The sequence below is a fragment of the Plecotus auritus genome (genome assembly GCF_963455305.1).
Source record: "Plecotus auritus genome assembly, chromosome: 10".
NCBI classification, from domain to species: Eukaryota; Metazoa; Chordata; class Mammalia; order Chiroptera; family Vespertilionidae; genus Plecotus; species Plecotus auritus.
Genome location: NC_137785.1, coordinates 20521812 through 20544149, shown reverse-complemented (window position 1 = coordinate 20544149; position 22338 = coordinate 20521812). Strand labels below are relative to the sequence as shown.

The following is a 22338-nucleotide window of genomic DNA, read 5'->3' as shown; positions in this document are numbered from 1 at the left end:
TATAAGAGTGTGCGACTGTTAGATTGTGACAGTGTGACACTGCATGTGTCATGTAAGGATGTGTGATACTGTGACCCCCTTTGAGTGTGGGGCTGTTACTGTTGTGATGCTGTTTGTGATCTCCTGTGATGTGATGTGTGAATGGGTGATAGTGCAGGGTGTGTGACCCAGGTGAGTGTGATAAGTCTGAGTGTGTACAAGGGTATGTAATACTGTGTGATTGTGAAGCTGTGCGTGACCTGAGTATGTAGCACTCTTCGTGACACCCACAGGAGTGTGGGACACTGTGTGACGTGTGCTGTGTGTGACACCGCACGGGGGTGGTGGTGGCACTACTTCAGTGACACTGTGTGGCGCTGTGGGGCACTGTATCCGTGGGACCCAGGGTGGGATCCAGTGTGGGACCCAGTGTGGGACCGGGTGTGGGACCCGGTGTGGGCCTGTGAGTTTGCATGTTGTACCCTGCGTGACCCCATATGAGGGGCGGCACTGTGAGTGTGGGGTGTGGATAGTGTCTGTGATACTGTATGAGACCCTGTCTGTGACTGTGGGAGTAAGTGACTGTGTGTGACGCTACCTCTGGCCCCCACGCGTGCACCTGTGTATCACACGCCGCGGCCGGGTGTGTGGCCACGCGTGGGCCCACGCAGCGGGAGGCCGGGCTGGCGGGGGACGCGGGCGGGAGAGGGTCCCGGGGGCGCGCGAGCGCGTCGGCCGCGCGAGCGGGGGAGGCGCGGCGGCGGCGGCGCATGCGGATCTGGCGGAGAATCCGGGCGGGCGAGGCCGAGCGGAGCGGGGCGGCTCAGGGCCCGGCCGCGGACGCTGACTGGGAGGGCGGTCGGGCGTCGCGAGCAGCGGGGACAGCGGCACCCGCGGCCGCGGGCCCAGGTGAGCACCGTGGGGGCGGAGAGCCCCTCCCTACAGCATCTCCCCACCTGCCCCAGCATCCCTCCCCCGCGCGCGCGCGCTGGCGGTGGCCTGAACCCTCAGGGTCTCCCTGGCTCGGGGGAGGCGAAGGGTCGAGGGCAGAGCGAACCCCCACCTCCCAACCTAGTGCAGCCTCCGCGCCGTGCGTGGGTCTTCCACCCGGGCCTTGTCCTTCCCAGGCCCTCCTCCTTGGGAACGGTGACTAGACTGCAGGGAGAGAGAGGCGCGGCCGCTGAAAGGTTAAAGCATCTGCTCCCACCTTCAGCCTTGCACCCCGCCAGCCTTTGCTGCGGCCACGGGACACTCCTTTCCACCCTCCACCCTCGACCCCCTTCCTTCTCCATTCAATCGCATAATGGCCAGGGCTGCTCCAGGACTGCTCCCAGGCGGCCTGACAGAGCTCACGAAGTGTGAAGTGCATCCCCATCCCTAAATGGAAAGAATTACGTTCACTATTTAACAGAGAGAGAAACAGGCCCAGAGAGGCCAAACTAGAAATACTGGGTTAAAGCTACAGCAAGAGTAAAGCAGGACTTGAGCTCATTTCTGTCTGACTCCGGCACAGGCACTTTGATTTGCTGTGTGACCAGAGAATGAAAATATTAGCAAGGACCATGTTTTGAGGGCTTGTAGGTACTAGCTCCCATGTTCCCTGCATTATGAACCAATTTCATCTTCAAACACCTCTAGGAAATGGGTACTATTATAATTACCGTTTTACAGATGAACAAATTGAGGCCAGAGGGGAAGTGATTTAGCCAAGGTCACACAGGTGGTAAGTAGCCATGTGCCAGCTTTCCAGGGAAGAAGGGGAGAATAACCATGGATTTTGGAGAGTCCGCAAAAGAGACAATCTCCACCACACTGACCAAGACTCAGACCCAGCTTCCCTACATTCTAGTGGGTTGGCAACTGTCTGAACCTTTTCAGAAGGGAGACATTGATTTCCTCCCAGTTCCCTCCTTTCTTAGTCCTGGCATCAAGCCTGGGGTCCCAGATGGCAGAGGAGATATATTGGATGTTGCCCACCCCCTTGAATTTCATGTTTACAATCTGGCCGTGTTCTAGAACACAGCTCCAGTCAGGCGACATGTCCGTTAGCTATTGCCACGATAATGCTGCATAAGAAACCACCCTCCAACTCAGTGTCTTAAAACAGTTAAGCATTTATGCAGCCACAGAGGCTGGGTCAGTGACTTAGGTTGGGTCCATCTGGCTTATTCACGTGTTAGGGTGGGGAGGGGGCTGTTGACTGTTGGCTGCTCTTGCTGGTTTGGCGGGAACACCTGGGGCTTTGGCCCTGGAGTAGCCTTGCAGTGTGTTTCTCATGGCCAGAGTCAAGCTCAAGCAAAAACAAGGTCTCTTGAGTCCTAGGGTCAGAACTCACCCAAACTTCCACCTAAATCTGCTCATCAAAGCCATGTGGCCAAACCCAGAGTGAATGGGTGTGGCATGCCCCTCACTTCACGCTTCCACGCCTCCCATTGCCACAGTAGGAGAACACTGAAGAGTTATATGACAAAGGGTGTGGCTATAAGGAAGAATTGGAGCCGTTAATGCAATGACCATGGGCAAGTGAATTGACCCCTCTGTGTCTCAGTTTCCTCCTCTGTATAATAGGCCTAATAATAGCCTATCTTTAGGGAATGTGTGGGAATTAAATAAGATAATGCACATAAAGGACTGAGTACAGTGCAAGTACTCAATAAATGCTAATTATTATTATTACTGCTTTATAGAGTTCTATTGCTAACAGTGTTATCATTCTATCAACAACAACAGTGACAATTTGCCAAGACCCTACCCTGTGCCAGCTTACCCAGGTGCTTTACCACAGCCCTATGGTGTGGTCAGGGTGAACATTATTATTGTCATTATTATTATGTCCACTTTAGAGACAGGGAAACTGAGGACGACAGAGGGGGCAGGACTCACAGCCAGTCACTGTTGGAAGTGGGATCTCTGAGCTCAGGCCCTGCTTCCAGCCCTAACCTACCTCTGCCCATCCCCAGGCCTCACCCTCCCCGATGGCACAGGTACCAGGGGAAGTGGACAACATGGAGGGCCTGCCGGCCTCTAACAACAACAACCCTGCAGCCCGCTGGGAGAGCCCAGATCGGGGCTGGGAGCGGGAGCAGCCCACGGCCCCCTCACTCTTCGAGTGCTCCCGGATCAAGGCCTTGGCAGGTACCTGGAAGAGGACTGGGGTGGGAGAAGAGAGGGAGGGGGCTTCTGGGTGTTGCCTGTATCCCTCAATATCTGTGTCCTAGATGGCCTGGAGAAGATGGGAAGACAGTTATAGACGCTTAGAACTTGAATCTTTAGACCAGCACTGTCCAATAGAACTTCCCATGATGATGGGAAAATGTTCTCTGTCTGGGTGTCCGATATACTAAACACTAGCACTTGTGGTTATGAGCACTTAAAATGTGGCCAGTGCCTCCTGATGAACTGGATTTGTAATTTCATTTAGTTTTATTAGTCTAGATTTAAACGTGGTCTGTGGCTGCTGTATGTAGCAGTGCGCTCTTAGATCCTTAGGGACGTGTACAGTCCCAGAAATGTGGGATTCCTTAGAATCCTGAAATGCTGAAATGCCAGGTTTTAGGACTTTAGAATGTCAGACTTGGGGATGCTTTGAAACTGAGACTTTTAGAAATGGAGGAGACTCTTGTAAATAAAATTTTATAGTCACAGACCTTAGGAATTTTAATCATTGACTCCTAGGACCTCAGACCCTTAGAAATCTAAACTCTAATATACATAGAGGGCTATAATCCTAACTCTTTAGAATTTCTGAATAGAAATGTGAATCCTGAGAACTCTGAGATAGAATGACCAAACCTTCCTGCTTTAGCACTGAAGCCCTCAGGGACAACTGGGATTGTTGGTTACCTACTCGACGTTTTAGAACAGCCGTGGGCAAACTACGGCCCGCGGGCCAAATCCGGCCCATTCGGCTGTTCTATCCGGCCTGCGGAGCCGAAAGAGCGGAGGGTTCTCTTGCTCTCCCCTCCGCTCCTTTACTTTGAATTTATATTAGTTCACACAAACACTCCATCCATGCTTTTGTTCCGGCCCTCCGGTCCAGTTTAAGAACCCATTGTGGCCCTCGAGTCAAAAAGTTTGCTCACCCCTGTTTTAGAACAATATAAACAAAACCCAGAGAATTATAGAGTTTTAGAATCTTAGAACCTTAGACCTTCGGAACTGTAGGCCCTTGAACCTTACGACTGTGTATTCACGTGTCTTTCGGACCTCGGAAGAGTTTAATCATCAGCCTTAAAACTTTATAAACAAAGACCCTCAGAGACGTGTAACTTCAAAGTCGTAAGCCTTGAAAACATTAGACCCTTAGCACCTTTGACCCTTGGGATGTTAATGTCTCAGAAACATGGACTGTTATACACATAAAATATATATTGTTATAGTCATAAAATCTTGAAACCCTAAAGTCAGAATTTTAGTAACTCAGCATTTAACAATCATGGGTTCTTCAATACTACGATTTTTGGAGCTTTAGAATTAAAATATGTGGAACAGGGTGTCAAATTCAAAGGCCTCTGGGGAAGCAAGTGACATAGATGAGTGAGGGGACTTGGGGCTGTGGTCAGCTAGCAAAAATATGCCCTGGATACCAGCTCTCCCCATGGGGAAATGCAGGCCCAAAGTTGCCAGCTTTGATGTTTATCTGCAATTTCCCAATTAAAAAGAACTTTGAACCAAATTCAAGCCATGGATTGCCAGCTTCCTCTGATTTTGGAAACTAGAATGATCTAAACATATTATTCATGAATCATACCTTTAGATTCTTAGAAGCTTAAAAACATATCATCTTAGAATTTCAGAACTTACTATTTCATCCACAAAATATTTATTCAGTGCCTGCTCTGTGCCTGGCCTTTGTTGGACAATATGAGGGACATAATGGTGACTGAGCCAGCTCTGGTCCTGCCCCTAGAGGGCTCCCAGTCCAATGGTAGAGTTAGATCTAGCTAGATAGTGATGACCCAGAGGGGTTAGGGCCGGGATGGGGGAGACACAGGCATAGAGCTGTGATGGGAAGCCCGGGGGCTGTAGGAGCCCAAATGAGGTGCCTGCTTCAGTCCAGAGAGTCAAGGAATGCTTCCTGGAGGAGGAGATGTCTAAACTGAGGCCTAAAGGGTAAAGAGTAGTGAACTCTGGGTAGAGAGTGCAAGATTATTCTAGGCAGAGGGAACAGCCTATGCAAGATCTCCAGAAGTTGGGAGCGACTTGAGTGAGGATGGTACAGATGGTGAGTAAATGATGATGGGAGAGGAGCCAGTAGGAGCCACATATTGAAGGGCCTTGCAGGCCACAATGAAGGGTGTGAGGACACAAGGGAGCAGTGGTAAGATTTTAAGCAGAGGTGGGATGTGGTAACATGAAGATCAAGGACTTTTCAAATCTTAGGATCATTGACTCACAGAACATCAATGCTGGACCTCAGACAGCATCTAGTCTAGAGAAATGTAGAGGTCCCCTTTAAGAAAAAATATACACTCCCTGTGTCTGCTTAAATTATTGTAACTGTAGTTTCTTAAATGCACACAAACACATAATTCTGTTTCTCTTATGCCTACATTTAGTTCTCTACAACTAAAACACATGATATCAGAATCCACACCCAAACCACAAAACCAGTAACATTCACATTAACAGTAACTTGGTGATGCTACTATTCTGTGAAACCTTGTTACTGCTCAAATGCTAATATGACCTAGACCAGCGGTCGGCAAACTACGGCTCGCGAGTCACATGCGGCTCATGAGCCGTGGTTTGCCGCTCTGTTGACTAATGAGTTTGCTGACCACTGCGTAAGGCAATACCCTTACCCAGAAGTTTTGACTTCAGGTTAAAGACATTAGTACATTATTAAAATGTTTTTTAAGTGTTTTTCCCTAAGGCAGTGGTCGGCAAACTCATTAGTCAACAGAGCGGCAAACCGCGGCTTGCGAGCCGCAGTTTGCCAACCACTGATAGACTCTAGGATACATTTCCATTTGCATCCCTTTGCCTGCTTCTCTCATAGTTTTTCTCTATTCAAACTAAGGCCAAACCTTTGAGCAGAGTCCTACGTAACATGTATGGCATGAAGACATTCAAGAAATTGTCTGAAATGAGGACATCTGTAATGGTGTCAATAATAAAAATAAATTAAAAAAGAAAGCAAAAAATTGTCTGGACCTGTTGCTCAGAGAGTTCCCTTAATCACTCTCCACTGTTGTGGCTCGTTGTCATTATCATCTGTTGAGGCCCCTCTCCTCTTTATCTATTCATTCACTCTCTTTTATTCCCATATCTCCCACCAATGCCTTCTTTCCTATAGGCGACCATTCTAATAATTTTAAAAAATATATATTTTGTTCTTGATTTCAGAGAGGAAGGGAGAGGGAAAGAGAGATAGAAACATCAACAATGAGAGAGAATCATTGATTGTCTGCCTCCTGCATGCCCCACACTGGGGATTGAGCCCGCAACCCGGGCATGTGCCCGGACCAGGAATCAAACCGTGACCTCCTGGTTCATAGGTTGACTCTCAATCACTGAGCCATGCCGGCTGGACCCATTCTAATAGTTTTTAATGCACATCCTTTCCTTCGCATGTGGATGATCTTTCAAAATGTGCATGGCTATTTAGTGTGTGTGCAGACATATATTTTAACTCTTTGTTAAAGTATGACATGCACACAGAAAGGCTGATCAATCACGAGTGTACAGCATTTCCACAAACGAGCACCATCTTTTTTTAAAAAATAAATCTTTACTGTTCAGATTATTACAATTGTTCCTCTTTTTTCCCCCTATAGCTCCCCTCCACCCGGTTCCCACCTCACGCTCTGCCCTTACCCCCCCTCCACTGTCCTCATCCACAGGTGTACGATTTTTGTCCAGTCTCTTCCTGCACCCCCCACACCCCTTCCCCCGCAAGAATTGTCAGTCCACTCTCTTTCTATGCCCCAGATTCTATTATATTCACCAGTTTATTCTGTTCATCAGATTTTTTATTCACTTGATTTTTAGATTTACTTCTTGATAAATATGTATTTGTTGTTCATAATTTTTATCTTTACCTTTTTTCTTCTTCTTCCTCTGCTTAAAGAATACCTTTCAGCATTTCATATAATACTGCTTTGGTGGTGATGAACTCCTTTAGCTTTTTCTTATCTGTGAAGCTCTTTATCTGACCTTCAATTCTGAATGATAGCTTTGCTGGATAGAGTAATCTTGGTTGTAGGTTCTTGCTATTCATCACTTTGAATATTTCTTGCCACTCCCTTCTGGCCTGCATAGTTTCTGTTGAGAAATCAGCTGACACTCGTATGGATACTCCCTTTTAGGTAACTAACTGTTTTTCTCTTGCTGCTTTTAATATTCTCTCTTTGTCTTTTGCTCTTGGCATTTTAATTATGATGTGTCTTGGTGTGGTCCTCTTTGGATTCCTTTTGTTTGGGGTTCTCTTTGCTTCCTGGACTTGTAAGTCTATTTTTTCACCAGGTGGGGAAGTTTTCTGTCATTATTTCTTCAAATAGGTTTTCAGTATCTTGCTCTTTCTCTTCTTCTGGCATCCCCATAATTCTGATGTTGGCACGCTTGAAGTTGTCCCAGAGGCTCCTTACACTATCTTTATATTTTTGGATTCTTTTTTCTTTTTGCTTTTCCGGTTGAGTGTTTTTTGCTTCTTTGTGTTTCAAGTCTTTGACTTGATTCTTGTGATCCTCTAGTCTGCTGTTAGATCTCTGTATAATATTTTTTATTTCAGTCAGTGTATGCTTAATTTCTAGTTGGTCCTTTTTCATATCCTCGAGGGTCTCACTAAATTTATCGGTCTTTTCTAGAAAATTTTTGAAAAACCTTATAACCGTGGTTTTGAACTCTATATCCAGTCGTTTGCTTTCCTCCATTTCTTTCATTTGTGATCTCTTTCTTTGTCTCCACATTTTGGCTGCTTCCCTGAGTTGATAGAGTGGCTTTGTGTGCTAGGTGTCCTATAGGACCCAGTGGCTCAGCCTCCCCAGTTACCTGAGGTGGACACTCTTGGTGCACCCCTTTGTGGGCTGTGTGCACAGTCTTGTTGTAGTTAAGCCTTGAATGTTGTTGGTATCACTGGGAGGAATTGACCTCCAGGCCAATTGGCTGTGAGGATTCGCTGTGTCTACGCTGGGAGAACTTCTGTGCTGGAGACACCCTTATGAGACAAGACTTGCAAAAAGCCTCTGTGCTTAGCTTGGATGGGGCGGAGTCTCAGGGCAGAGCAGATAGCATTGGTTTCCTGTCAGCCCTGGCCTAATAGGCCCCTGTCTCTCAGTGTCCCATGGTAATCGCTGCAAGCACCTCTGAGAGAAAGCCACCCTCGAGTTCTGCCTGCTGCCAGACAGTCCAGTTTCTCCCCGAATGAGTCTGGGTCCCCAGAGTCTCACCCAGAACTGGAGTTCAGTGCAGTCGGGAGCTTTTGTCTTTCTCCCGCTTGAGAAAGCCAGCCATGTACTCAGTTGCCCGCCCTCTCTGTGCGCGCGCACCTCGGTACTTCTGCCTTACGCAGTTGCTCTGAGTCTCAGTGTGCTTTTCTCTTTCCTTACAGTCCAGTTTCTCCCCGTATGAGGTCTGGGTCCCTAGAGTCTTGCCTGGAACTGGAGTTCAGTGTAGTCGGGAGCTTTTGTCTCCCTCCCGCTTGAGAAAGCCAGCTGCGCACTCAGTTGCCAGTCTTCTCCGCGCGCGTCTCAGTACCTCTGCCTCCTGCAGCTCCTCTGAGTCTCAGTGTGCTTTTCTCTTTCCTTCTAGTTGTAGAATTTCCACTCAGCCAGCCTTCCTGTGGTTCTGGATGATGTCCATTTTGTCCTTTAGTTGCAGTTTTTATAATTGTTGTGCGAGGCAGCAGTTTAGGTGTTTACCTATGCCGCCATCTTGGTTTCTCTCCAAACGAGCACCATCTTGTAACCAGCCAGCAGATAAGGATGCAGAATATGACAGCCCAGACAAGCCCCACGCTGGCCACCTCTCTATCATTGCATTTCAAGAATAAAATCTGTCCTCACTTCTAACAGTGCACATGCCTTTTGCTAGTTTTTGAGCTCCACATAAATGGAGTCATGCAGCATGCACTATTTTGTGTCTGGCTTCAGCCCCTCAACACTCTGCTTGTCAGATTCATCCACTTCTGCCTGTACATGTAGGTGCTCCTTCATCGCTGTACAGTGTTCCACGGTGTGACTAAGCCGTAGCCTATCCAATGCCCTGTTGATGAGCATCTGGGTTGCGTCTGGGTTAGGGCTCTCACAAACCAGACTGCTGCAAACCAGTAATTGCTAGTGTTACAAAGTGTTACAAATAAAGCTATTGCTGCTTTCAACTTCCTAGTACATGTTTTTGGTGGGTATACGCTCTCATGTCCGGATGGCTTAGACCAGGGGTGGGCAAACTTTTTGACTCGAGGGCCACAATGGGTTCTTAAACTGGACCGGAGGGCCGGAACAAAAGCATGGATGGAGTGTTTGTGGGAACTGATATAAATTCAAAGTAAACATCATTACATAAAAGGGTACGGTCTTTTTTTTTTTTTTAATTTCAATAGTTTTATTCATTTCAAACATTTTAACAAGAAGAATGTAAACACTAATTATTATAATTTGAAACTTCAAAAAATGGAGGAATCATAGCACAATAGCATACCTTATATTGAAGATGGCAAAGGCAAAATAAAATTGCCTAACAAAGGAAAGGTACAAAAGCCTTTCAAATTAAACTTAAATATAATAAAATAATTTAAAACTAAAACAAATAGAAAAGAACAAAATGTGTAAACAGTAAATTAAACATTTTCTTTAGTGCAACTTCCAAATTATGCCCGGGACATAGATGTAGATGGCAATGTAGACTGGGTTGAAAGGTTTTTGGTCTTTAAAACATCAACTTCAGTGGGAACAGTGTTGTTGGTCTCCTTTTTAGCTAATGCTCTGATACTGTGCTCTCCAGGGGTGTGTCTCCCTACATCACCACCATAACGTGTCTACGCATTCCCAGGGTGATGTGGGCGGACGTGTCCGCGGGCATTACAAGGAGCCTCTGGAAGATTGAGAGGTTGTTCCTTCTACTGAATGGGCGGATATAAATCCGCCCACTCAGAAGAAGGAGCTGGGGCTGTGTTTCCCGGTCGTTGCCATGTTAACACTGCTGCCGGTGAAGGAGCGGAGGGGAGAGCAAGAGAACCCTCCGTTCTTTCGGCTCCGCGGGCCGCATCCGGCCCGCGCGCCGTAGTTTGCCCACGGCTGGCTTAGACCCACCACGGAATGACATTATTGGATCCTAGGATAGGTGTATATCTAACTTTGGTACAAACATTGCCAGTTTGTAGCATTTTACATTCCCCTCAACAGTGTATGAGTATACAACCAACCAAACCTTGCTATGATCATTCTTTTTAATTTTAGCCATTCTGGTGCATGTGCATTCTAGTGTGGCTTTAATTTTCATTTTACTGATGACTAATAACAACTAATGAGGTAGAGCACCTTTTCATATGTTTATTGGCTATTTGGATATTCTGTGAAGTGCCTACTTTCCTGCCTTTTTCTGATTGCTTTTCAGGAGTTCTTATATATTCTGGGGCCATGTCCTTTGTCATATGTATGTGTTGTGAATATTTTCTCCCCTCTCTTGGCTCGTCTTTTCATTTGCTAAATGGTGCCTTTTGATAAACAGAATTTCTTAACTTATATGTAGTCTAATTTTATAATTATCTTCTGGATGGCTAACATTTTGTGTCTTCTTTAAGAAATATTTGCCTACTCCAAGACCATGGAGATATTATTTGATGTTTTCTTCCAAAAGCCTTATTGTATTCCTTTCACATTTTGATTTATAACCCAAAGGGTATTTATTATATTTATTGTGTTCAGTGTGTGTGGGTCAGGTCCCCCTGCCCACATGGATATCCAGTTGACTCAGCTCCACTTATTGAAAAGACTTTCCTTTCCCTCCTGAACTTCAGTGTCACTTTGTCATCAACCTGGGAGCCCTATATGTATGGGTTTGTGGGTGCAGGTATTGCTGACTGATACAAGTTTTGTCGTATTCTAGATTGCATCTTTTTGCATGATTTTCTCATTCAGCATTGTCTTAAGGCTCATCCATGTGGCTCTGTGTACATCTAATCTGTTGCTTCTCACTGGTGCATGGAGTCCTTGGTGTGTATTCATCATATTTGACCCATCCCTTCCCAGTGATGGACAACCAGGCGGTCTCCAACCCTGACCCTGCTCCTTGCCACCCCATCCCCACATAGCACTTCATTGAACATCTTTCTGTATGCTATGAACCAGTGTGAAAAACGTTTTGGGGATGCATAGGGGAAAGAATTGCCGGGTCATAGGGGTGTACACTAGTTTAATTGGACTGGTTGTTTTCAGAATGGATGCCCCAGTCTATAACTCGCACCAGCAGGCATGAGGATTATGAGATCCCATATTTCCACCAATACTTGGTATTCTCCAGCTTCCTAACTATTCCCAGACTAATATCAAAACATACCACTTACATATTAAGTCTCTCTGTATCCTTTCTCCTTAACCAGTAATGGATAAAGGAGTTCTCCCTCTGCTCCATGGAAGTGTCAATGTATTAAAGAGATTAATAAATCAAAGTCTCATTCTAAGGAAATGTATCTCACTTGTGATTGGTGATTGCCGCAGTGGAGAAGAGCATAGGAATGGTAACTCAATATGAGCACATGGCAGAGGTAGGACAATTGTGATTTGGCTCAGAGTCTTTTTTTTTAAAATATATTTTTTTATTGATTTCTTACAGAGAGGAAAGGGAGAGGATAGATAGTTAGAAACATCGATGAGAGAGAAACATCAATCAGCTGCCTCCTGCACACCTCCCACTGGGGATGTGCCTGCAACCCAGGTACATGCCCTTGACCGGAATCGAACCCGGGACCCTTCAGTCCGCAGGCCGACGCTCTATCCACTGAGCCAAACCGGTCAGGGCTTGGCTCAGAGTCTTGACAGCCCACAGGTACCCGTGCCAGCTAGATCCTGGCGGGAAGCAATGGCCCCCTCAAAGGGATAAAACAGAGGGGAGTTTAATGAAGGGCCATTTACAGAGGTGTGGGCAGTGGAGACCCCCAGGGGCTGGGTCTAGGCCGGCAGTGGTGAGATGTGAGAGAGGCCTCCCCAGTCGGAGCAGGGGATGCAGGAGAGGAGCCAGGCATTGCCAGAAGCTGGTCCTACGGGGAGGGAATACCTTTCTTGGCGTTTCTTCTCTCCTCTCACCTGCTGTCTAAACCCAACAGAAAGTCTGAGGCCTTTGAGGGCTGGCAGTCCAGTCACACAGTCCACTCAGAGCAGGTGCGGAAAAGTGGTGGGGGCACTGGCAGGGCAATGGAAGACACCCTGCACGCTAGCACTGATGGCAAACATTCCGTGTCATCTTAGGTTGGCAGTGCACACGGGGACATGTTTGGTTTCACCCCTACTGTATTTTATAAAAACGTAAATCGGTTGCAACATTTAAAAACAGGGAGTTTTTGTCTTTAAAAAATACAGATTTTTGGCTCCTCATGATGTTACATGATATGGCAGCACTGGGCCACCCTCTTAAAGACTCCAGACAAGGGGCCACGTGGCCACTGAACCCTTTGAGGAGGGCCTCGTTTTCTCATTTCAGATCTGCCTGGTCCCCATGGGCATTTCAGTTCAGTCAACTCAGCTCCATGATAAGATTGTAACACAAAAACCGAACTCTCACTGCATGGTCCTTTATGAAGTCGCTATCCAGGTGGTCCAGGATGTGTTCCTATTCATTTTCTTTATTTTTGTCATTTCATCAAATGAAATGACAAAATAAAAAATGTTCTCTTGGGTCCTTGTCCTCCAAGCATGAGTCCCCAAACACCCAAGATCCCCCAGGACCCACTGAAGGAACCCTCCTCTATTCCAAACCCCTTATTTGCAAATGGGAATATGGAGGCCCAAAGAGGAAGCCACACAGCTGGTCATCATAGCGAAGGGCTGAATCCAGTTGCCTCATTCCAGCATCACTCCGGGGATGCACTGAAGTTCCCTTTTGGCATCAGCATTGGCCAAATCTGCTGTGGGCCTGGGCATCAGCGTTCAAGAGCAGAATAACCAAACATCCAATTCTGTGTCTTTTTCTGTCATCACTTCCTCATATATGATCTTAAAAGGCTAAGCTGCTGTAACAAAGAGAACCAAACAATACAGCGCCTTAAAGGAGTTAGAAGCTCATTTCTCCCTCTTGCATCGTCCCTCGGTGAGCAGCCGCACTGGCAGAGAGGCGCTGTTCCAAGCAGTCAGTGTGGGTCCCAGGTTCCTTCTTCCACTCTGTGCTCTCTGGGCCTTGGTGTTCAAGCCTGTGGGAATCAGGGGAAGAGGGATGAAGGGCAGGCAGCAGTTTCCTTTTTTGATTAAAACTTCAAATGATGAAATAATTATAGATTCACAGAAAGTAGCAAAGGGATCACAGATGATAAAAAGACAAATAACCCAATTAAAAATGGGCAAAGCTTCGCATAGATATTTCTCCAAAGAAATACAAATGGCCAATAAGCATGTGAAAAGATGCTCAACATCATTAATCATTGGGGAAGTGCAGATCCAAACCATATCGAGACACCATTTCATACCCACTAGGAGGGCAATAATAATAACAACAATAATAATAAAACCTAGGCAATAACAAGCGGAGGCGAGGCTGTGAGGAAACTGGAACCCTCGTACATTGCAGGTGGGAATATATAATGGTGCAGCCACTTTGAAAAATAGATTGGCACTTCCTCAAAGGAGTGAAGGCAGATTACCCAGCCAGTCCACTCCCAGGTATATACTCAAGATAAACTGAAAACGTGCCCACAGAAAAACTTGCACCTGAATGTTCATAGCAGCATTATTCATAATCACCAAAGAGTGGAAACAACCTGAATGTCCCTTAACTGATGAATAGATAAGTAAAATGTAGTATATCCACACATGTGTTATTATTTGTCCAGAAAAAGGAATAAAGTACTGATACATGTGATAACATCAATAAACCTTGAAAACATTATGCTAAGTAAAAGAAGCCAGACACACAAAAGACCATCTGTTGTGTGGTTCCACTTATATAACATGTCCAGAATAGAGGAAATATATTAGTGGTACCTAGTGCTGAGGGAAGAGTGAAGGGGCAGTGACTGCTAATGGTTACAGGGTCTCTTCTTGGGGTGTTGGAAATATTCTGATATTAGACAGTGGTGATGGTTGCACAACTTTGGGACTATACTAAAAACCACACTTTAAAAGAATGAATTTTATAATACGTGTAGCTCATACTAAAGCAGTTATTTAAGAAATGAGTAAGAGACTCCCAAACCATTTCTTTGTAAGCAAGGGAGGCAGAAGTTGCACACATTCTTCCCCTCCCCTCCCATTGTTAGTGTCATCCGAGTGTAAATGAATCAGGAGGCCTTGCTAAAATTAAATGACAAAGTTTTATTCAAGGATCTTAAGATTTGCAATTCTGGCCGAAACCGGTTTGGCTCAGTGGATAGAGCGTCGGCCTGCGGACTGAAGGGTCCCGGGTTCGATTCCGGTCAAGGGCATGTACCTTGGTTGCGGGCACATCCCCAGTGGGAGGTGTGCAGGAGGCAGCTGATCGATGTTTCTCTCTCATCGATGTTTCTAACTCTCTATCCCTCTCCCTTCCTCTCTGTAAAATATCAATAAAATATTAAAAAAAAATATTTGCAATTCTGGCAACACTACTAGGACCCAGAGTGTTCCAAAGGAAAGAGGAAAGTTGAGTAAAAAGTACATTCTTGAGGAGAGTCAGTCCTGCATTCCTAGCTTCTGGATTGGTCTGAGCTGGTGACCTTCCAGGAGTCAAGTGTCTGGATGCATGAACATTTCCCCCCTAAGTTCTTCTCGTGAACATTCTTCCCTAAATTCTTTGGAAGGTTATCTATTGGACTTAAATCTATGTCTAGGCATTGATGCACAACTGAAACGTTCAAGAGTTAAGTCCTCAGGCTAGTTAAAGTAAAATAAAATCTATTCCTCACGTTTCAGCCCATCCTAATTTCAGTAATGTTGTTAGCTTGGCTGTGGTGACTCCATTTTGTTTTTTCACTCTTTCCTCTGTCGTCGCCCTCCTATTCCTCACCCTCAGGATGTCTAGCTGGCAGTGCAGTTGCTAGGGAGTGGCAGGCGGGTTCCTGCCCTCAGGGAGCATTCAGTGTAGCAGAGTCCTTCCTCTTCGTTCCCTACAGCCTGTCAGTTGCCAGGTTTTACTTTTTCATCTCTAAATACCTCCGATATGCCCTCTTCTCCCATTTCCACAGCTCTGCCCTCCTCCAGCTTTGACCTCTCTCTCCTGAGTCCCTTCCCCAGTCACCTCCCTGGTCTCCTGGCTGCCATTCTCGCCCTCTCTGACCACCGCCCCCCTCCTGAAACACAGCTGTCATCTTGTCCCTCCCCCAGGGGCACCTCCATGGCTCCCTAGTATATTATCTGTGCCCCAACTACACTGAGCTCTGTGACAGAGGACTCTGCCTTATTCAGAGCCTAGAACAGTGGGGGACACATGGTAGGTGCTCAAATATTTATTGAATGAATGAACAGAGCCAACTGGTGTAGAAAACAGGGAAGGCTTGTTGTGGATGTGATATCTCAGGAAAACTTTAAATGTATTTTTATTGATTTCAGACAGGAAGGGAGAGGAAGAGAGAGATATAGAAACATCAATGATGAGAGAGAATCACTGATCAGCTGCCTCCTGCACACCCCAGGCTGGGGATCCGAGCCCGAAACCGGGGCATGTGCCCTGACCGGAAATGGAACTGTGATCACCTGGTTCATAGATCAATGCTCAACCACTGAGCCAGGCGGGTTTTTTTTTTTTTTTTTTTTTTTTTTTTTTAAATATATTTTATTGATTTTTTACAGAGAGGAAGGGAGAGGGATAGAGAGTTAGAAACATCGATGAGAGAGGAACATCGATCAGCCGCCTCCCGCACACCTCCCACCGGGGATGTACCCGCAACCAAGGCACATGCCCTTGACCGGAATCGAACCTGGGACCCTTGAGTCCGCAGGCCGACGCTCTATCCACTGAGCCAAACTGGCTAGGGCGGGCCAGGCGGGTTTTAATGTATTTTTATTTATTTCAGAGAGGAAGGGAGAGGGAGAGAGATCTCAGGAAAACGTGAAAAGACAAAGGAGGCTGCCTTCAGGTGGGCAGCGGCGGGGAGGGGAAGGAGGCCCAGGGAGGAGGAGCCGACTGCGCAAAGACCTTACAGTTTTGGAGAGCTGGGCCTGAACAGCGGGCAGTGGGGGCCTGGGGTGAAGCTGGAAGGGGGAGTTCCTGGGAAGGTTCCTCGGGGAGACTGGGGCTCATCAGAGCCTGTCCTTCAGATGAGCGGGAAGCCGTGCAGAAGAAAACTTTCACCAAGTGGGTGAACTCTCACCTCGCCCGCGTCGGCTGCCACATCGGGGACCTCTATGCCGATCTCCGGGACGGCTTCGTGCTCACGAGACTCCTGGAAGTGCTGTCTGGGGAGCAGCTGGTGAGGGGGCGTGGGGGCTGGGGGAGGGGGTTGGCCCTGGGTCTCTGGCTGGGCTAGGAATGGGGCCAGGCTGAGGGATGCGTGGAGTTTTGATGAAGGTGAGGGCCGTAGTTGGGGGGACTCTGGGCTTGGGTGGGGCTCTGTTGGAATGGGCCAGTGCAGCAGCAGGGGCAATGGCTGTAAAACAGCAGAACTCTGTTGAGGGGTCTGTGGGTGAGGGTGTGGCCGTCCTCGGAAGGGGATGCCTTGGTCGTGGGAGTCGGGGGGCGGGGGACCCGACAGAACTCTTGTATGTGTGTGGCTTGTTGTGTGGGTTACGGTTGTATTTCTGGGCTTGGATGGGGCTTCATCGCGAAGGATGGGGTTCTGATAGAGCTAGAGATCATTCCAGTCCAGAGCCTGGAGCTCCAAGTCGTGAGGGGCATGGCTATAGGATAGAAACAAATGCCATTGGAAGGAATGGAGCGGGGCTTGATAGGAATGGGTGTGGCTCCAGCGGGTGCCTGAAAGGGTGTGGCTATGGAACTGGTGGCCAAACTTCGAGAGCCTAAGGCTATCTATTGGATAGTAGTCCAATGGAAGGGCTACAGGCCGGGGCAGAGCTCAACATTACGAAGTATAGTTATCAGCTGGGAGGTGTAGCTTTGGTAGAAGGGGGGACCGAACTGGAATAAGCCATGAAGGGAACTGGCTCTTGATAGGGTCTGGCTATGGGAAGGAGAGGGGTTCTTTTTTAAAAAATTTATCTTTATTGTTGAAAGTATTACAGATGTCCCTTCCCTCCCTTCTTCCCCCCACGGACCCAGGGGAGGGATTCTTTAGGATTGGATCTCGGGTCTTTGATGAGGCTGAAGGAGCATGGTCTGGGCTGGATATCCAGAGGCGTGACTATGGGGCTGACATCTTTGAAAGGGGTGGGGCCCGGGGCACAGGGTTCTAGGTCTGGTCCTCCATCTCCCAACGCCCCGCCGCCCTAGCCACGGCCCACACGCGGTCGCATGAGGATCCACTCCCTGGAAAACGTGGACAAGGCTCTGCAATTCCTGAAGGAGCAGCGCGTGCACCTGGAGAACGTGGGCTCGCATGACATTGTGGACGGGAACCATCGGCTGACCCTGGGCCTGGTCTGGACCATCATCTTGCGCTTCCAGGTGATCCCCAAGTGTCCCCTGCCCAGCCGGCCTCCATCTTTGTGACGGAGTGATGGTCAATTAGCATATTCCCCCTTTATTAGATAGGATAGGTTTGTTTATTGTCCATCTACAAAGGCAGAAAATCTACCTATTTTGTTTCTGAACTGGAGCAAAATTGTCGGAATCTGAATTCCAGCTGCACTACCAGCTGTGTGGCCTTGAGCATATTACTTCACCCCTCTGGGCTTGTTTCCTCACTGGTAAGATGGAATAGTAAATACTACTTAGTTTAGGGGGTTGTTGTATGTATTAAATGCCACATGCTTAGAACATGACTAGAACACAGTTAAACTATAAAAATGATGATCATAGTGATGCTGATGATCAAGTTGAGGCTAATTCCCATAAGGAGCTTTAACGAGCAATCAGCAGGGACCTGAGGCTACGCCCTCCCCCACCCCCGTGGGGCTTGACAGGGGACCTCAGGCCGCACCCCCCACCTGGCAGGGCTTGACAGGGGACCTCAGGCCATGCTCCCTGCCCTGGCATCAGGCTGGGGGACCTCAGGCCGTGCCCCCTGCCCCAGTGCCAGGCCAGGGGGCCTGAGGCAATGCCCCCCACCTGGCGGGACTTGACGGGGGACCTCAGGCCACGCCCCCCACCCCAGCACTGGGCCAGGGGACCTGAGGCTGCGCCCCTGCCCAGCAGGGCTTGACAAGGGTGGGACTGGCCGGGTCTGGATCTAGCCCAATGGCGGCGGGGGGGCGGGGGCGGTCGGGTCTGGGTCTCACGCGATTTTGAGGCGCATGTGGGTGGGCGGGGACTTGACTCTGAGTCCCATGGTGCGCCCCAGACTCTGACAGAAGGAAGGTTTTCATATACATTTTACTAATTTTCTTTCATCTCTGACACTTCTATTATAGAGAAAGGGCAAATAGCAATATTAAATTATTTCCTCTAATTAATCCCCTTTTAATTTTGTTCACCGGGCCACTAGTAAAAACATAAACAAGGGGTGTATGGGAAAAGTGCCAGTTCTGGGCAGAGAAGTAAAAAGAGCTATGCAGAAAAGATTATGATAAGTCAGTAAAGGATATAAAATATTAAGTTGATGGCACTGATATTTCAGACTGGGAGATCAGAGAAGGGCTCTCTGGAAGCTCTTTGCTGAATGACATATGAAATTGAAGGGAGAACACATCCCAGATAGGGGCACGGCAGATGCAAAGGCCCTAGATGGCATGATGGAAGTACAGAAAGACCAGAATGGCTAGAGAATAGGAGGCCAGGGAGGTGACTGAGGAGAGGACATCAGAAGGGTTGCCAGGGCCTAGGTCAGTGGTCGGCAAACTCGTTAGTCAGCAGAGCGGCAAACCGCGCGTGGCTCGCGAGCCGCATGTGGTGTTCACTGGCCTAGGTGATCTCTGATAAGCAGTTTGGATTTTATTCTGTCTGACATGGTAAGATTGGAGAGTTTTATCAAGAGGAGGGGCCTAGTCAGATTTAGAAGGATCCCTCTGGATTGGGTGGTCACCAAAATTGGGTGCTGGGAGTCCAGGGAAGAGTCTGGAGCTGGACCTGGGGGTGGGGCATAGACAGGTGAAAAGGAGGGCAGGTTGGAAAGAAGCTGTGGGGGCGGGTAATGGGGGGAGTGGGCATGCCATAGGGGAATGGGAAGGATGGGGAGCTGTTCAGGTCTAGACCCAAGGCTCTGGCCTGAGGACTGGAGGATGGTTGGGCCACCCTGAGACAGGCCAGGGAGAAAGATGAGGTTTGGGAGAGACGCTGAGGTCACTTTGGGGAATGGTGGTTATCAGGGTCAGGGGACATTAGTAGGAGGCACTTATGAACCCACTGGATACTGGGAATGGAGCTCAGAAAAATGGTGAAAGCTGGAGACAGGTATGGATGTCAGTACAGAATGAGGGAATGAGACCATTGGATTGGGGGTGGGGTGGGGTGGCTAATAGCTGGAGCCTAAAACCAGGGCTTGGGCTACCTAATTCTCTACATTGTATCTAAATGCCAAACTCAGCTCTCAAGTCCGGGGCCCAAGTGTCCAGCACCCCCCTACGTTTCTTGAACCTGCTCTTATTCTGGGTCCTCCAGGACATAAACGTCACATGGTACTGGAACTCTTACAGGGTAGTGAGCACTTTAGTCTACTAGGGGCACTGTAACAAAATGCCACAGACCAGGGGCTTAGGCAACAGAAATTAATTTTCTCATAAAGTTCAAGATCAAGGTGCCGGCAGTTTGGGTTTCTCCTGAAGCCTCTCTCCTTGGCTTGCCAAGGACCACGTTCTCGCTACGTCCACGTGATCTTTACTCTGTGTGGGCATGTCCCCAGGGTCTCTTCCTCTTCTTTCTTTAATACTCACCTGAGATATGCTTATTGATTGTAGAGAGAGGGGAAGGGAGGGAGGGAGGGAGGGAGGGAGAGAGGAGAGAGAGAGAGAGAGAGAGAGAGAGAGAGAGAGAGAGAGAGAGAGAGAGAGAGAAACATCAATCGGTTGCCTTCTGTGGGACCCCCACAGGAATCGGACCTTAACCCTTTTGGTATGAGGGATGACGCTCCAACCAACTGAGCCACACTGGCCAGTGCTCTTCCTCTTCTTTTTTTTTTAAAAATATATTTTATTGATTTTTTACAGAGAGGAAGAGAGAGAGACAGAGAGTTAGAAACATCGATGAGAGAAACATCGATCAGCTGCCTCCTGCACACTCCCCACTGGGGATGTGCCCACAACCAAGGTACATGCCCTTGACCGGAATCGAACCTGGGACCCTTGAGTCCACAGACTGACGCACTGTCCACTGAGCCCAACCGGTTAGGGCTTCCTCTTCTTGTAAGGACACCATTCATATTACATTAGGGCGCTACCCTTATAATCTCATTTAACCTTAACTAATTCTCTGAGGCCCTATCTCCAAATACAGTCACATTGGTGGTTAGGGCTTCAACTTATGAATTTGGGGGCAGGGGGACAACAACACAATTCAGTCCATAATGGGGAGACAATAAACCAGATGAAGAAATAAAATGTATAGATAATGATAAATGCTAAGGAGATAATAAGGCAGGGAAGGGGGATGTGCAATTTGGGTATACATATTGAGATTTAAAATCAGGTGGTGGGTAAAGTCCTCATTGAGAAGGTGACAAAAGTACAGACCTCAAGGAGAAGGTGGAGCCTTGTGGGGACCTGGGGGAAGGTTGTCCAGGCAAAAGGAACAGCCAGTGCAAAGGCCCTGGGGAGGGAGGACACTGGTGAGTTAGTGATGGGACAGAGATCTCTGGAGGAGTGCGTGCTGCTGAGGATGAGGTCAGAGACATACCGAGAGGAGATTGTGAGACTCTTATTTTTACCCAGAGTGAGCTGGAGCCATGTGTTGAGGATAGGAGGCACGTGATCTAATTGGGCTGTTCACAGGGTCCCGCTGTCACTTGAAGAACAGACTGTAGGGGCGGGGTGGGGAGACCAGCATGGAGGCCACTGCACTAGCTCAGGTGGGAAATGATGATGGCTGGGATCAGGGAAGCGGCCCAGACATCAAGGATGGCAGCATCCCTGGAAACTGAGACCCTAATCCACCACTGCCCCTCCGCCCCCGTTGTGGATGGCCTGGCCCACTCCTGAACCCCCACCCCTGCCTCCACCTACTGTTACCCACTACCCTCCCTGGCAATAGGGTCGGGGGTGGATTTCCCAGCTTTAAGCCCTCCAGGTCCCCAAAGGTGAGTTTTGTATCCTCACAGATTCAAGTCATCAAAATCGAGATGGAGGACAACAGAGAGACACGCTCTGCCAAGGATGCGCTACTCTTGTGGTGTCAGATGAAGACAGCTGGGTAAGCTCCCCCAGCCCCACTCAGGCTGGGCCCTAACCTTGGGGTTCCTTTGGGGATGAGTGCAAGGGACAGCTCAAATCCTGTGTCAAAAGTTACATGTGGAACTAATAGACTGTAAAGAAAACAGATCCACTCTTCTGACCTTGATGAATAAACCTGCATAACAACCCGGCTGGTGAGGCTTAGTGGTTGAGTGTTGACCTATGAACCAGGAGGTCACAGTTTGATTCCTGGTCAGGAATTCCAAGTTGTGGGCTTAATCCCCAGTGGGGGGCATACAGGAGGCAGCCAATCAATGATTCTCTCTCATCATTGATGTTTCTATCTCTCTCTCCCTCTCCCTTCCTCCCTGAAATCAATAAATATATATATATATTAGAGGCCCGGTGCACAAAATTCGTGCACTGGAGTGGGGGTGTCCCTCAGTCCAGCCTGTGCCTTCTCACAGTCTGGGAGCCCGCGGGGAGCGGGCCTAAGCTGTCAGTCAGACAACCCTAGTGCTGCCATGGAGGCAGGAGAGGCTCCCACCACCGCCGCTGCACTCACCAGCCGTGAGCCCGGCTTCTGGCTGAGCAGCGCTCCCCCTGTGGGAGCTCACTGACCACCAGGGGGCAGCTCCTGCATTGAGCGTTTGCCCCCTAGTGGTCAGTGTGCATCATAGCGACCTCTCCTTCTGCCATTTGGTCAATTTGCATATTAGCCTTTTATTATATAGGATATAAACACATGTGTGTGTATATATCTATATATATAAAAGCCTAAGTGACCCAATGACTCAACGACTGGTCAATCAGTCGCTATGACGCACACTGACCACCAGGGGGCAGACACTCAATGCAGGAG

The 22338-nt window shown here is 48.2% G+C and overlaps 2 protein-coding genes across 3 annotated transcripts in view; both read left to right on the top strand.

The window, feature by feature from the left end:
* Positions 1–22338, top strand: part of SNRPA (small nuclear ribonucleoprotein polypeptide A) — a 752186-nt gene that overhangs the window by 499739 nt on the left and 230109 nt on the right. The gene's annotated exons all lie outside the window — the stretch shown is intronic.
* Positions 764–22338, top strand: part of SPTBN4 (spectrin beta, non-erythrocytic 4) — an 83751-nt gene continuing 62176 nt past the window's right edge. For both annotated transcript variants that reach the window (XM_080645556.1, XM_080645555.1), the window contains exons 1-5: positions 764–888; positions 2940–3114; positions 16359–16510; positions 17488–17661; positions 21404–21495. In XM_080645556.1, coding sequence (XP_080501682.1) covers positions 2955–3114; positions 16359–16510; positions 17488–17661; positions 21404–21495 — 578 coding nt within the window. In that variant the 5' untranslated portion in view covers positions 764–888; positions 2940–2954. The remainder of the gene's footprint in view (positions 889–2939; positions 3115–16358; positions 16511–17487; positions 17662–21403; positions 21496–22338) is intronic.